General features: G+C 39.9%; 1 protein-coding gene across 1 annotated transcript; it reads right to left on the reverse strand.

The window, feature by feature from the left end:
• Positions 1–1,618: 1,618 nt before the first annotated feature.
• On the reverse strand, positions 1,619–10,581 carry LOC103715158 (formin-like protein 1). The gene is made up of 4 exons (XM_008802699.3): positions 8,976–10,581; positions 8,694–8,893; positions 6,378–6,622; positions 1,619–2,691 (listed from the first exon to the last, which is right to left on the reverse strand). Exons 1-4 carry the CDS (start codon positions 10,484–10,486, stop codon positions 1,885–1,887), a joined length of 2,763 nt encoding a protein of 920 aa, XP_008800921.2. The 5' UTR covers positions 10,487–10,581; the 3' UTR covers positions 1,619–1,884.
• Positions 10,582–16,679: the final 6,098 nt, after the last annotated feature.

A 16,679-nucleotide genomic window follows, 5' to 3' on the forward strand; every position in this document is an offset into this window, starting at 1 on the left:
TCGGTTAAAACAAATATAGATATGAATTTTTTTGCATCCAACTAACATACGTATCTATATATGTATTCATCAAATAAAATAAATATACACATGGATATTCTGGTATCTGATCCCTACTCAATTCCATTTCCATCTGGTGGTGGATGACACTGTTTGCCAAACAAGAAATTTTTTTAAATTGACATGAAAAATTGAGTTAAAAATATTATGTAATTGCATGAACAGGGAATCTCCTTTCCTTCATCTCAAAAATAATTGCATGAACAAGGAAAATGTTAATTTACACCTGCTATTTTGCATTCTATTGTAGTCGTTATACCAGGATAGTGGCCAAACTATAGCCATCATACGGAAGTGTAACAATGGCTATCACTATAAATCATGTTAACGGTAACACTGGCTGTCATTATAAGTCACATTGCAGAACGTTCCTGTAACTGTAACAATGGCTGTCATTATAAATTATGGTGTAAGGTTACAAGTTCAATGAACACTTTCTGGATGCTTAGCGCGGTTTTCAGATGCTCTACTTTTATCACCTTTGATGATGGAAATTTTATACATGTTTCCAAGCCCATCATCATTTGCATGATCCCAAATGATAACACGATATTTATCAAGGATCATGGTGTCAAAATCCATAAAAGGTTGCCTTCAGGTTATATTGGCCCCTACCGTCCAGATTTGGTCTTTATTTGCCACCGGTTCTTGATAGGTATCAAACTTGATCGTCATTGTTGTTGATCACATTGATTGCAGCTTTTACCCCAAATCTAATAGAGAGGCGTTTGGTTGGGAAGTTCCATTTCCAATTTTTTCAGAGAAGAATCGAAATATCTTAATCTTCCAAAATCCAATTCCAGTTCTCTCCTCCATATTCGAATCTCATTCCATCAAACTTACTTTAAAAAAATAATTTTCCAAAAATACATCTCTATTTAATTAATTTTTCTAAATATTGCTTACTTAATTAATTTTTAAAAAAATTAGTCAATCCAAATAAAATTTTAATTCTAATCCCAAACTAAATACATTCCCATTCAACACCCATTCCAATGTAAACCAAAAGCACCCCTTAGTTGACTCCTTTTAGGCTACCGCACCCCACTTCACCGTCCACCATACCAAATCCCTCGTTCTCATAACTCAACGCAGAGAAAAATTTTGGACTCCAAATCCAAGATCTTCAGCAGATGATAGAGAAGCCATGAAAGAAAAAAATTTGAAAGACAACAGCGTGCACCTCCTCATCTCTCAGCACAATCATATGAACACCAAAATCACTTCTAATTCCACCGGGCAAACCCTTTCATACTTTTTTTGGTAAGTCAACCCTTTCATACTTCAAGACGACAAAGTTGCATCAGTCACCGCTTACCAATAGAAAGCAGCATATCTATTTTGTCTCTCCCGACCAAACCTGCCTAAAAAAGATGGTTCAAATCCGTGTGCATCGGACACAGGATGACTGCAGTTATTTTCCCCAAGATGAAAGGTCCCTATTTTTTGTGAGAACCAATTCATGGAAAAATTTGATAGATCCAGAAGCCCTACAAAATCCTTTTTAATATAGTACAGGATATGCATATAGGTATATAAAAGACCTCATTTATACTCATTCTTCTTTGCAACCAGATTCCCTTAAGTATATATTATATAAGACATCAGGAAACCAAAAGTTCTACACAATTTCTACTAGTACGAAAAAAGTGAAAAAAAAAGGAAAAAAAGCATTTGTTCAACATCCCTGGCTGGCCTTAACCAATAACTAGACAAAACTTTACCTGAATGAAGCACCAGCTGCCAGCCTGAAGCATCAAGCCACTAAAGAACGACAAAATCTTGATGGTACAAGTTCTAGTCCTCAATGACTGAAGCCTCTTTCTAAGATGATGATGAACTCTCATCATCTGAACTTCCAGACCTCATTACATTGAGTCCAGAGAATGCAGCTGGGTTGACGAGCACTGGCAACGTGCATGCTGTACTTGTGATGGCGCGCTCATTAATTTTATCGACTTCTTTGCAAACCCGGTCAAGAATGGTGAGGAAGTCCCTTACCACCATGAAAATTCTGAACGGGTGAGCTTCCTCCTTGGCCGAATCCCCATGAAAGTATTCAGTTATCTCCTTCACCAATGATAATGTAATGCTCTCTTGGTCTTGGATCTTTATTACGTCATCCTCCGCTTTTCTCAGGAACTCTCTCATAGCATCATGAAATCGCTGACCGCAATCCTTGGAACTCAATGCATCATTCAATCTCAAAACCTCATAAATTTTTCCAATTCCTCCAGCAAGTGTTGCAGCACTGCTGCTAAGCAAATCTGAGTCCATAGAAGCTGCCTTCTTCACATTGGTGAGCTCTTCCCCAAGCCCAGAAACAACTTGGAGGCCAAGCTTTCTGCACTCAAGATCATCTCGCAGAGTGTTCATCTGGTTTTTGGTGGTTGAAGAATCGGCAGAGGCAAAACGGGAGCCTTCAGCTCTTATAATTTCCTGGACGACAAAATGCAGAAGGGTGGTCTTGCCATCAGTGCCTTTTACATCAACCAGCTTAAGAAGTGTATCCAGCTTGAAGGCATGTGCATCCCCTCGGTTGGTACCAACATTCATGCGGTTCCCAGTCTTTAGAACAGCCTCTAGAAGCTTGCGAAACATCCTGCTACTCCTAAGTTCTTCACAGGCAGCCTGAGAAATAACAAGCAATGAACTTGTAAGCACCATACCTAACACAATAGAATCCAGTGAAAACTGGAACTGGATCATGATTACCTCTTTGATTTACTATGGACGATTTTTCTCAAGTACGTCTTTCCAGCGGCACAAATATTGCAGAAATAAGCCTTTGCAGCACAAAAATTCCATCATATCTTTAATGATTTATCATTTTTTGGGTTCATTATTTCTTTTAAGTGGTTCGACCATAGTTGCAAGAAGATTTAATTCATTCTTGGTAATCACAACAGAACTGCTACAGGAAATCAATGCATTTTTCCATAATCACAACAGAACTGCTACAGGAAATCAATGCATTTTTCCCATGGGAAAAATGTACAGGTTCGAACAAAAGCCATGACCTCCAGATTTCAGCTAGAATCTTATAAAGGATGTTCCAGATTTTAAACTGATTTTCATATTTTATGCATGAGATAAAAGCACAATCCTAGAGCATAGGCATGTAAGCTTCTTCCTGCACCATGTGTCTTCCAAGCAAGCAATCTTGTTTTGGCATGACACGCTTCGCTTTTAGTAAAATTCACATGCTTCCGCATACTTTCTTATTGACTGCATCATGTAATTTCTTTCCCTTTTCCAGTAGCAACCCATATCTTCCAAACACATATAGAACTCATTTTAAACAAAAAAGGACCCCAAATATGCAAGTATGTTCGAGTAATCTCGATGGTTAATGGATCCTACAATTTTTTAAAAAATTAATAAAAGTATTCGAAGAATCTAAGTAAAATTAGGTCATAATGGAATCTCCCATGGTGTTTCAGGAAGTCCAATGTAATTGAGGTTTCCTGAAAATGGAATACTAGAACAAAAAGGCACAAAATTTCACTTTAAATTTGTGGAGGACTATGGGTTCTTGGAGCTTCCTCTAAAAAATTGGCTCTTCCCAAGATGTTCCCTGTTCGGTTAGATTTCTCAATTCTATTTAAATGCTTAATCATTTATTATTGCAATCCACACTTTTGAGGCTATTTTCAGATTTAACACCTCTTTTAATGCATTTGATGGCACTCACTCTCTGAAACCAATCACTCATTTGAACAATGCAACATAATGTTAAGGATTTCTATGGTCTTGTTCTATAGCTGTGGCTGGAACCCTTTATGGAAGGTATTGGTTAAGTAAAGACCAGAAGACTTCAGAATTTTAAAGACATGTTGGAAAAGCTCTTGTAATCATTTAATATGTGCCTTAGTTCATCTCCTCCAAGATCGATATAGAGCTTGTTTTGTGCCCATCACATTTTTACTCTCTGATTAAATGCCTACAAGTTAATCAAAAGATGAAAGGAAGAGGAATGAATCGGTGAAAAGAAAGTAACAAAACAAAAACTCATGGGTGCTCACTGTGCATTGTTGTGGACGCATATATTGTCGTGATCCATCATGGAAGCTATTGCACAATTTATTATGGACATTGAAAATTTGTTTCACCATGTGATATCACCATTCGAAAGTGTCAACTATGCAATTAACGCTCATGCATGGCCTCATGTCATAAACTATCCGATGCGTTAACAATGAACGGATGCATGTATGGTTGTGATTGTGTGCATCAGTTTGTGTAAAGAAATCTAACTTATTCTTGGATTAGAAAACTTATATCCAAGTCATAATTCAGTAATGTCAACCATGTATTGGTTTGAAGAAAGATCTACAGCTTTCAAAAATAATAATAAACACAAACTGAATTTCTATTTCAATAAAATTTTATATAGTTATGGAATGAACTATGAAACGCCAAATGCAAGAATCTGATATCACCGAAGACCATCAGAATCTGATATCACCGAAGACCATCAATACAGCATCATTCCAGTAATTCAGTACCTGTATTTTTTTCCTTTTAATATTTACTCTAGATGTGTTTGTGAAGCTTATGTGGAAAGTTGGTGATATGAGCAGCAAAACTATGCACGATGGAATATGTTGCCAATGACTGGAGCAGCAGTTGAGTGAGACCAATTATTTCAAGACCATCAGCAGGTAACGAGTGAAGTAATTACAATGAAGCATTTGAGTGAAGTAATTATGATGAACAAATAGATAGTCAAAGCACTGACAGCATGTGCATTGACAACCATGCAACATGAAGACAGAATGACAAAGGGGCAGAATATTCTGGCTAGGTCTAAAAAGAGCTGCAAAACAAGATTATAAAAAAGGAATGGGGGAGAAATAGAAAAATTGCTTGAAGCATGCTAACAAATAGGTTTTAACTTACCACAAGACTTCAAAAGCTTAAGTTGTCGGGGGAGGGGCAAACACTGTAAATCAAGCATTAACCACCCCCCTCCCCCTGTTTTTTTTTTCATGTACAGCCTAGACCAAGCATATCAAGGCTAAACAAGTCAAGAATGATTTGACCAAGAACCAGTCAAAAGAAGAAAAGACTCAATAAAATAAACAGGTAAAAAATAGCGTAAACGGGATTTGAATCCACGATATTTGGCTCTGATACCATGTCAACTTACCAGCAGATTCCAAAAGCTTAAGCTATTAGGGTAAGGGTCAACAATGTACATCAGGCCTTAGCAATAGGAATTGAGTTTGCCTGGCTGAAAATTATAAAAAGCTGAGAAGATAACTACAAGTATAGATTACTGAGTACTGACTGTATCTTGTTTGGTCATATTCTTTTTCCCAAAAACAAAAAGGATCCATCGTATGACAATGAGTTGAGGAAGAAACAAAGGTGAGGTCCCCAATACACACTTTAGATTAAAAAATATTAGCAAATCATGTTTTACTGAAGGCTCTCAACTTAAATTCAGCATCATCATATATTAGGACTTGAAAACTATCAGGTAAGTTTACCTCAAGAGTGAATTTTGAAAATCTTGCGTGCTAAACAACTGTACATTTTTGTTTTAAGTTGCCAAATCATGCAGATACAGAAATATACGTAACAATCTTTTAGTAGCATATATATGTACATATATATAACCATTTTAGGTGAGACACATTACAGGCATCCCAATACTGACACTCCATACATTGTTTACAGGATAGTAGAAGAAAAGGCAGAACTTCATGATATGAATTATGATCCACCTTTATCACATGTTTGCATTTAAAAGGTAAAGTAGCAGCTAGAATGTTTACTTATCGATGTTATATTGTAAGGCAGTTGATTGCAGTGATTGGTAGGGGTAAACCATTTATTAACACAAAGAAAAATGACCATCAAAAGGATGCTCCTCACTATTCAACACCATGCATTGTTCGAAAGAGACTATAACCCATTCAACCCAAGATAAGTTTTAAAAAGATAATGATTGGTCTAAATTCTTTCATGATGTTGTCCTACAGTGTAACATGAATTGCAGTTTTGTGTTGTCTCGAAACTATGTTGACTGGTCTCTACAACATACGTGCATTGCATGGGCTAAGTTCTTCCAAGCATAGGTGTAGTTATACGAGCCTTTGAATGTCAGGCCACGACCCAAAGGGTCTCATGCTTCCACCAAAGTGACCAAATGAACTGGCTGCCTCAATCCAATCATCACTCCATATCTCATAACCTCACTTGTATCTGATTTCTAGTCTCATCTGCTTTGAAATTGATTTTGCTTATTTGATGCAGAAAATAGTGCAATATATATGGAAAAGCTTAAAACAGCAGAAAAGGAGTGTTACCTCAAGGGTTCTAAATGAATTCTTTAGGCAATTAACCTCCAAATCAAAATTGGCAATGTAATGCATTGCATCCACTCTCTTAAATGCAAATGGTATATCAAGCACTGCTTTGAGAAATTGTTCCGCTGAATCAAGCTTGAACTGGGAATCATCTTTGTATTCTTTCAACTTAAGCTCCTCTTCCCTGCTCGGTGCCATTTTCATGAGTATTTCTAAAAGTTCACTGCCCAGACTAACTGTATTGCCTGTTTGCCAGCAAAGATCATTGTGTTAACTAATAAAAATAAGAATTCCAGATAATTTTGAAAATGCAGCAAAACAATAATCAGAAACCAACAAAATATCCGCTTACTGGCTCGACTAGATGATTTTCATAAATGGGGACATTGTCAACAAGGGTCAAAAAGAAAGTTCAAGATAACGTACAGTTTAATATGCATTCTTAAATAACCAGAACAAGCAACTCAAAACTGCAGAAGTTGCTCCTTGGTTAATGAGAGAGGGTGACTTTCGCACATTAATGTACACAAGACCCAGAAAAGATCCAAAAAAACATAGGACATGTTAAAAAAAAATACTGTTTGAAGTATTGTCTTTTTCATTGCTTCTATTCATGAGATAGGTAGAGCAACGTACGTTCTCGAGGCGGCCAAAGTAGCGCAAAATCCATCCTTGTCTATGCTGCTAACTCTTGATTTGGTCCTACTTTCGTTTTTGGTTTTCGTATCATAGATGTTGGTCCACGCTTTATGGAGGTTGGCTTGGAGCCTTGGACTTATGTTATGGAAATGCAAGACTAACGGATTGGTGCCGACAGCACCCCGCTCCACATGGGCCCGCCCCCCCCGGCCTTCCTAACGATGATAATGATGCTCAAAAAGAGAAACTACGAAAGCAAATTCATAATGCTCTATGTTAAAAAAAATACTGTTTGAAGTATTGTCCCTTTCACCACTGATCATCATGCTTCCAGATATGAAATAATTAAATATCAGCCATGAGAGCTGCATATCTAGATCCACTTGTGTGTATCTGTAACAAACAATTAGCCCCATAATGCCCTTCGGAAGCAGGATATGTTGGGTGGATATAATTTAGCTGGTAGTTGTATAACAACTAGGGAAAAGGTGCTGACCATTATGTGGTGCCACATAAGTGAAAAAAGATATTGGACACAGTAGTCTTCGCTAGGAATGTGCCACACAAATGGCTCCCTCCAACTCCTGAAGATAGTTGACCTTCTTTTAAGTACCTAAACAAGCTAGCTATTACTTATGATCCAACTTCACTTTGTCACAAGGGTAAAGCCCTGTAACATCATCTTCTAGTACCGAGATACCACTTCTACTTCATGGGTTCTAGGTCTCGTCATAGTAAAACTTCATGAACTTTTTTCCTTGTTGGTCCTCTACCTGTTGGGTGACTAAAATCTCCTAATCAGGGACGTCCATATGCATCAACTCAGATGCAGGTAGAGGAAGTATGCTAGATAATTTGCCCCTTCATGCTTTCAGTTATGGAAAAAATGTTGGACTCGCAGAGCAAGACCTGCTATCATAATATGCTGCCTGCAAAGTGCATGCAGGTTATTTTTTTAAGTTTTAATTTCCACCACATAAATTATCTGAATGACCATGAAGCCATAGTGAAGGCTTCTACATCACAGAGGCAAAAGAAATTTGCACAACTGATCTTCAAATGGTCCTGAAAAATAGGGGCAAGAATGACTAAGGAGGCCATTGATACTCATAAAAATTTCTGCACTAAATTTTCTTTTTCTGCAGAAAAGTTTGCAACACATCCACTAATAAGCAACTTCATCACTATGAATAAGAATGCATATTAAAAGAACAAGCCCCCTTCTATGCTTCAGGTCAAAGGAACACATGCTTGCATGAGATAAACTTATAAAGTCACTCATGCAAAACAATATATGAATTCTACCTCTAGAACTGCAGTTCAAACTACAGACAAGCAGTTGCTCTAAGTTTGATGAGCAGTCGTGCAAATATATGGCATTTCAACCAATTGAGGATTTCTCTGGTAATTCGGAACAGACCTTCTCAAGCCCACTGGACCTAAGCCAACTTAATAAAGACAAGACCATTCTATCCATGTCATACCACATTAAATCGATATTACCACATGCCTCGGAACTAGAATCTATTTCACTAGGCATAGCATACTCAAAAAAGTTACTCAAATCAAATGAAGGAAACAATCATCTATTTCACTCAACCATGAGACTACTAGAGGACAAACATGGCAGCAGTAATAACCTTGTGCACGTATATCAACAAGGGTGGAGAGTCTCACCTTCTAAGAGGGCTTCACATACTTCCTCTTTAGTCACATTCAATGCCCTCAATAGAATCGCAATGTTCTGAGACTTCTTTGGATCAAGGATCCTGTTCTCTGGGTTCACTGAAGGAACAAAATGCCGCCCCGATGTTTCCTTTGAAGCCCCGTCATTTGTGTTGCATACAAACAATGTCTCAATCATCTCCTCATTTAACCTGTTCGCCAATCATTCCTCAAAATCGATAAAAAGATCGGAAAAAATTTCATCTCGGTAAAAATTCAAGTTCGTAGTCTTACTGGAATGAGCTCGACTTCAACTGATCCCACACCATTGCTCGATCAGAGCTGGCCCGGACCTTATCCCAATGCAAAGGCTTCAACTTTGGGCGAATATTACGCTGACTCTTCTCCATGCCATTCGAATTCTCCGGCGGTCCAGCTGGGAAGACAGTTGCTGATGAGGTCCTCATTCCACTGGTTCTGGGAGGCACGAGAACTGGAGGTTGGCAAGCCGGCATCTTTGGATTCTGACCCTCCCAGTATCCAGCCGGCGGTGGCGGAGGTGGAGGCGGCGGTGAAATTTGCCTCTGGGGCATGCTAACAGCAAATGGATTTCTAGCAAAGTCCCCTATCCTTCTTGGAGAGATCAAATTTTGGCTCGGAAGCTCCAAAGTTGCCGCCTTTCTACCGGTATCCACCGCCGGTGGCGAACAAGGTGGGGAAGGGGAAGACGGCTTCCGCTTTGGAGGCGAGGGGGTCTGCGGCCGCAGCAATGACGGTGGCGGAGGAGGAGGCGAGGACGACCGGAGCCCAACATCTCCGACCACAATACTCTCGGCTTTAGAGCTCCGAGACTTGACGGCGGATCGCCCGGGGCTCAGGCCCACAGGCGGCGACGAAGTGGTGGGCGACGACGGAGAGGACAAAGATACCACAATGGAGGACGGGTACGAAGCCGAGCTCAGAGTGGAGCTCCGAGACCCACACTTCTCCATCGCGAAGGGCTTCCTGGAACTCGACGCCGGTCCCCTGGGGCTCCCTTTCTGGCCGGGGGAGCCCTTGGGAGAAAAGAACTCCTCCTCCGAGGAGCCTCCGGCGCCGCCGCCCCCGTCGGCATTCCGACACTGGCGAGGCAGGGGAGGCAGGGGGCGGAGCTCCGGGGAGCTGAGTTTCCTGTACGGCGAGCCGCCGCCGGCGGCCGGGGCGGCGGGCTCGTCGGCGCGGCCACGGGAGCTGACGAGGGTTCCCAGATAGAGGAAGTCGGAGGCGGCGGGGGCGGAGGAGGAGGAGGAGGAGAGCTTGCGGCCGTCGGAAGCGGTGGAGTTGGGAGGAAAGAGGCGGAGGCTGTCGGAGCGGGCGTCCTTGCCGGCGGCGCGGCGGCGGCGGCGGCGGAGGTGGAGGAGGATGAGGCCGAGAGAAAACGCTACGAAGACGAGCGCAAGGAGGGGGAGGGCGATCGCGGGAGCGAGCTTGGCGGGAGAGCGGTGGCGGGGAGGAGAAAGAATGGAAGAAATATTGGCGGGAAAGGTGGGAAGAGAAGACGAGATGGTGGAAGAGGGAGGTGGGGGAGGAGAGGGGTAGCGTGGGAAGAAGGGACGCTGGTTATTTTGGGAAGAGGAGGAAGAGGAGGGGTATTTTGGGAAGGACGGCGAAGGGGGTTGGGCCGGGGAGGGAGAGGAGTCTAGGGGGAAGAAGGACTGGTGGAGGGCTCTCCTGTTGTGGGTGGGAGTGTGGGTGGGGGATAAGAGGAGTTGAGTGAAGGATAGAAGGAGGAAGGAGAAGAATGTGAAGAAGAAAATGATGGACATTGTTGAGAGAGAGAGAGAGAGAGAGAGAGGGAGAGAGAGAGAGGTTGTGTTTTTCTTCACTACAAGAGCAAAAGAGAGGAGGGAGAAGAGGGTTTTAGGGGAAGAAGGTGGAGTGCTTTATTTGAAAATGTTACTTAGTTTTCCACCTTGGGGTTTAGCAATATTATACAGTTCAAAGTTTAAACAAAGAGGAACAAGCATGGATTAAACTATTTTTATTGGATAGCTTACAAAAGAAAAGCTATTATTTTAGTGGAAGGCAACAGCAGTGATTATTGTGAGATTAGTGAATGATCTGATGGCATGTTTCTTTAATGATTCATACTTTGGTGAAGAATGATTTCTGTCAGGTGTGATTTATTTTCTGCAGTGATAAGAGGGTGATGGGACGCTACAGGGAGTAGTGGAAGTTGTCAGCCTTTTGGAGAGAGAAAAAAAAATGATGTTGAGCTTGACATCATTTAGGTGTCAGGCTTTAGAGGGAGAGGGAAAAAAGCTTGGCATTTTGCTTGACATCCGGTTTTGGGGTACGGAGAGCGAGGTGGGGGAGACAGAGGGATGGCTGGCTGCACTTTGTTGGGACTTGGGAGGCGAGGGGGTCTCGTGAGGAGGAGCAGTAGTGGTTCCTGTTTGGAGTTTGAAACTCGCGTTACCATCTTTGAACGCGACATCTGTATCTTATTATTATAATTATTATCCGAATCCAATGTGATGTCCGTGACAACGTTGGTGGGTCCCACGTGTGGGCGAGAACTGAGAAGTGGTAAAAAAAAGAAATTTACGCAGCATGATGCAAGTTACCGCCGAGAGCTTCCACTAGAATGGATAGTGCCTGCAAGAGCGCGCCGACCGAGTCGCTTTTTTTTACGGGGCATCATTCGAAAGAAATTTTTTTTGGGAGAGCTTTGGAGTTTTTCCTTCTACCCTTCCCCAGCATCTTTTGTTGGATAGTTTGGGTGCACTCACGCCCGGATGGTATGAGTTACCGGTGCAATGAAATATATATATATATAAAAATAATATAATATTTTTTTAAAAAAATTAATATTCTTAGCTTTAAAGATCATATAGTAACCTTCATTACTTACAATATTTTTTAATTTATATAATTTTTACTTGTGTATATTATTTTTTATTAAAGTCTATATATGAGTATGTATAATCTCTGAAATATACCGAATGTGATGTAATAGAAAAATAAAATTATTTTTTCTCTTTTTATTTTTTTTTGCAAATATTTTATTTATAGTATCAGAGTCATCGATCATCTAATCTACTGTCACTATCTCTTCTGCCTTTGTTGTAGCCGTTTTTGTCATATTTAGCAACTTTAAATATCTCATTGTCAATCCAATAATCTTTGTTCTTGGATGAGTCAACACTCAAAGATCCTTTATTTTTTTGATGAATTCGCATATCCTCTGTTTCTCTGCAAAATTTCTATTTTCTAATGAATCAGCATTCGAAGATTTCATTAGTAGACCTGTATATTTTTTATTTCTGGTAAATTAATACATGATCCTTTATTTTCTAATAGATTCGCAGCTTTTTTCCACTACTTTTCTTCTCAACTTCAGATCTTCGGTCATCTCTTCTTATTGTCGCTCGGCCTCTTTCTCTCCACCTCTGATTTTATATGCTGCCTCTAGCTCCTTTATCATACAGTTCGAAGTTTCTAAATATATATAATCGCGTCAGTATATATATTGTGTTGCATAGGATCTTCCTATGGTGGTGGAGTAAGAGCACAGTAACATTGCAAGATGAATATACCTTGAGTACATAAAGATTTATAAAGATCAAAAATTATAGTTCCGACATGATCTCAATAAATTATAAACCATTGTATACTTGAAGTGGATATCTTCTAATATTTGCATTGAGAAGTAGGCTGGTTAATTTTAATACTCATCAGAATATTTGATAATTTGGTATGATAATTTTTTGCATCATATATTTAAATATATGAAAATACACTCACATGCCTGCATGGAAAATAAAATGCCCATATGTCTCAATACTCTAAGAAGAAACAAAATTGTTCATGGCAAGATATCTGTAATATTCCATCGATTTGTCCCGGTCGACACAAGTGGACCATAAGATTCGTACTTTTTCTAATTTTATTTTATTGCTGTAATATTGTTACAAGATTCTGTCCTTCTTTATTTGCCAATCACTACTACTCCATAATCGACCCCACATTTCTTTGCATCCCATGAAAGATGAAGACAAAGCCATCAGCTGCTTGTGAATGGGGTGGGTGCAGTCCATAGGGGGAGGGTGGACCCGTTAGATTCCAGTACGGGTCTAATGATTCACAACCTTTTCTTTGGGTTGCTTTCCTTAAAGTCCTTTTTCCAAATGAGCATCACTTTTCACCTCTTAAATCATCTGACCAAAAATTGAAATTGATGCCCCAAGGTGGTAGCACATATGGAACGGAGCATTAGCTTCCATCAGGATGGCCTAGGTTCGAAATGCACAAACGTCGATTAAATTTGGGGACCAGATGCCCCACACCTGGATGCTGCCGGTGGAAGCGCTACTGGTCCACGGATATCAAGGTAGCGCTGGGACGACGTACTCACATATGAGTGATGAGCCCAGTGGAGGAAGCCCATGGATCGGAAAGGGTACGCGGAAACTTGTGGCTTGCATCGAACATTCCCTTGTAGAAGGGGGCCAGTGGGGGCTGCTATGTAGGTGAGGTTCATCTCCCCCCCTCCCCTCCTATTTTTTACCAAAAAAAATTGCAATTGATGCTGAAATTATAATTTAATTATTAGATACAATTTTTATTTTTTGGTACACGTAATTTGGTGTTAAATAAATGTTTGGGACACTCCCCCTTCAAAAGGTTTCAATACCAATTCAAAAAGATACTACTCTAGCATTACTTCTCAAAGCATAATACATAGCTTTCAATTTTATTCAATATAATTCAAATTAAGAAGCACTGCTGCACTGATGGCATAATCATAATGTAATATGATATGATATGGTATATTATATTATGGTATCAGAGTTGTTCGTCCACTCTAAAAACTTTATTAAAAATAAAAGTAACTTTCTGGTTTTTTACCAAATATTATTATAACATTTAAATATATTTTCGGAGAGCAGGAAAATACTTTGTAGCTCTCTAAAAGCTTTGCAAAATAAATTCTTATATGGAAGTCTTATATTCTTGCAATTGAGCTTATTCTTTGAAAAATGACATTAGTTTAAAATTTTTATTCTTGCCGTTAAGTTTTATTTTTGGTCTCTGCTTTGCAAGATTTGTTTTATATGTTTATAATTAATCATCTCCTTACTGTCAATTTTATTTCTAATTCCTGATGGTTCTATTTGAGAGGTGCATATTACAATAACAATGAAAATCTTTCTCCCAAAACAATTACCCATTTCTATCCTTTCTCGTTTACTTCTTAAACCGGAATATCTCAATCCCGTTAGTAGTGTAACCCTGAGCCAATAGCATCTCGGATAGGCCATTGCCTGATTTTAAGCTCAACGAGCGGGTTGGGCCCAAAATTTGAGCCTAACCATTAAAACGGCAGAACTAGGGTTCGCACCGACTCAGCCTGAGCCCCTCCGGGCGTCAATAATTAAGGAGGTAGCTTGCAGGATGGAACTCAATCCTCCTTGGTGATGATGAGATCGTTGTAGCCTCCGGCTTCTTTGCTTTTGCCGATCCTTTTATTTTCTTCCTCTTTTTTTTGCTGCAACGGATGACTCATATACGTTTAGTGTGAATACATCTAAAAAAGTTAAAATACAACAAATCTCGGAGTGCTTTAAGTAATTCCGTCTTTCCAACCCATAGGGCTCCTCCGGATGGTTGGCCACAAACGAAACCACCCATTGGCCTCTCTATATAAATGCTTAGCCTGGAAGGCAACATCTCCACTTACCATGGCCTAAAATGGATTCTTTCTCGGCTCCTCACTCTTCTCTCCCACTCCCAAGCATGCAGCCCATAGTCCAAAAAGCTTGAGGCCCAGCTAACCCGATAAGCAGGTTTAATCCTCTGATCTTCTTTCTCGCACCACTCCGACAAGAGAAGTTGGTGCAAAATTTGAACTTAATAAATATATTTAAAGTATAAGCTTCAATACAATGACACTGATTCCCTTATATATACACAGCCAAAGACCCCATGACTCCCCTCCCTGCAATTTTATTCAACTTGCCATTCTCTTTCCCCACCCCTCTATCCTCTCTGAAAACATTCTAACACTATCAGGCCATTCACTTTTCATTATTTTGATACAACTACTATTTATGAGCAGATGAGAAAAAAGAAATAGAAAATAGAAAAGAAAGGCTTTCACAGATCTCTATATTTTTCTCTCCAAACTAAAGAATGACAAAGTTGGTCCAAATTTTGATGCCTAGGCTAGGTATATTTAAGCGCTTGCAGGTGTCCTTCACCAAGGAACCTATTGTGTATGGAGGTGATAACAAACTTCTGAGAAACTCTTGGCTCTGATTTGGTTGAGTTTGGCTCATGTTTTAGTGAAGAAACTTAAGTTTCAGATGGAAGAGTCGACCCCTAAGATCTGGGAGTCAACTCATGGAAGATACGAGTCAATTCCAGATCGCGGGTTTTGACTGAAACTTTCTTTTTGGGGTAAGTTTCGTGGAAGAGTTTTTATAAGGGCAAAGAACTTATAAATAGGCTCTCTTTTAGGAGACCAAGGGTGTGCGTAAACCAGGAGAAGAACTAGGGTTTTTTTTTCTTGTAAAAGGGAGGTTCTTGGGTTTGCCCAAAATACTTGTATCTTCATCTTTGATTAAAGCAAAATTTCATCGCTGTTCTCCCGTGGACGTAGCCCGATTGGGTGAACCACGTACATTGTGTGTTTTCTCCTGTTGCTTTATTTCCTTTGAGTTTACCTTTTTTCTTTTCTTCTTCTGAGATCTATCCGGTTCGGCGACTTCCGTGTGCAAAGAGATCCAATATTCCCATCAGAACCCTGCGATGACTTTCGACGACCAATGTAAGGGACAGTATAGGCTTCCCGTGTGGAGATAAAGATGCTCCTAGATGGTGATTTCGTAGACTAACTACTCTTCAACTACTTACAACTTAATGATCATAGCATCGACAAGCGCATTGTGCATTTTGAGTAGACATGTTCATGAGCGAGGCACGGCCAAGCTCAAGCCAAGTTTTGCCCAATGATCAATTGAATTTACTGAGGATTGGGCTCGGGTTTAGGTCCATAAACAGCGACAATCGTCCTATGAAAACTCGCTTTTGCTGCAGCTTTGGTGGGTTCTCTTAACCAAGCCACTACTTATAAGTCGTTGGCTCATTTTTTAACAGGTATGTTGTTTCATGTTCTATTTCACTTCCCGATGGAGGTTCTTTTCACCTTTTCCTCATAATGCTACTTCACTAATGGCCACCTTTCTCTTTATTTAGTTGTTGGGGCAAGGCACACCCAACGAAAGTATAGGTTGGCTCCGAGATCCATCTCGGCCGCCATCCTGCTTTTGAGAGAGTGTGGTCCTTGAGCGAACTACTCATGTGCTATAATGCGCCAACCCAAGGGCATTTAGTAAGGGTAGACCGTTGACAAGCCATTGATTAGAGGTGACTGAAACTGGAGTGCTTTCATCAAATGCTGCATATGGGCTAAACCAGTAATATCCCAAGTGGTGGCCCGATTTGGCTTGGCCTGGTCGGGAAGAGATTCCAGCTTAGCTTTTAGACCTGTTTTTTAGACCCAAGCCTAACCCTTACTTGGGCTTCAAGTTTAAGGTTTCAGATTGGGTCTCAGATTTTTTAACCCCTTGCCGTTTAAAAAAGATAAAAAAGATAATTTTTTTAAATGCTAAATATGAATAACTAATATTACCTAATAACCTACAATATATCTATTATTTTATTAAATTTACATATCAACAACAAATTTTCAATTAAGTATATAAATATATTAAATATAAATAAATAATACAAAAAAAATTCAAGTCACGTTAGCCAATTTATTAAACAGATCTATTTTCTAGACTCAGCTCGGCCCACTAGGCCAAAAAATCTTGGTCCAAGTCTATCCAGAAGGCTGCAAGCTTAAGTGGGCTGGGTGGATTGCCCGACCCATAAACAGATCTAGTTGTGAGAATCTTTGTTGATCTAACAATTCCCGATTTGACTTTATATTACTAAGATAAAACAAGTGCC

Source organism: Phoenix dactylifera, chromosome 14 (assembly GCF_009389715.1).
Source record: "Phoenix dactylifera cultivar Barhee BC4 chromosome 14, palm_55x_up_171113_PBpolish2nd_filt_p, whole genome shotgun sequence".
In the NCBI taxonomy this organism is placed as follows: Eukaryota; Viridiplantae; Streptophyta; class Magnoliopsida; order Arecales; family Arecaceae; genus Phoenix; species Phoenix dactylifera.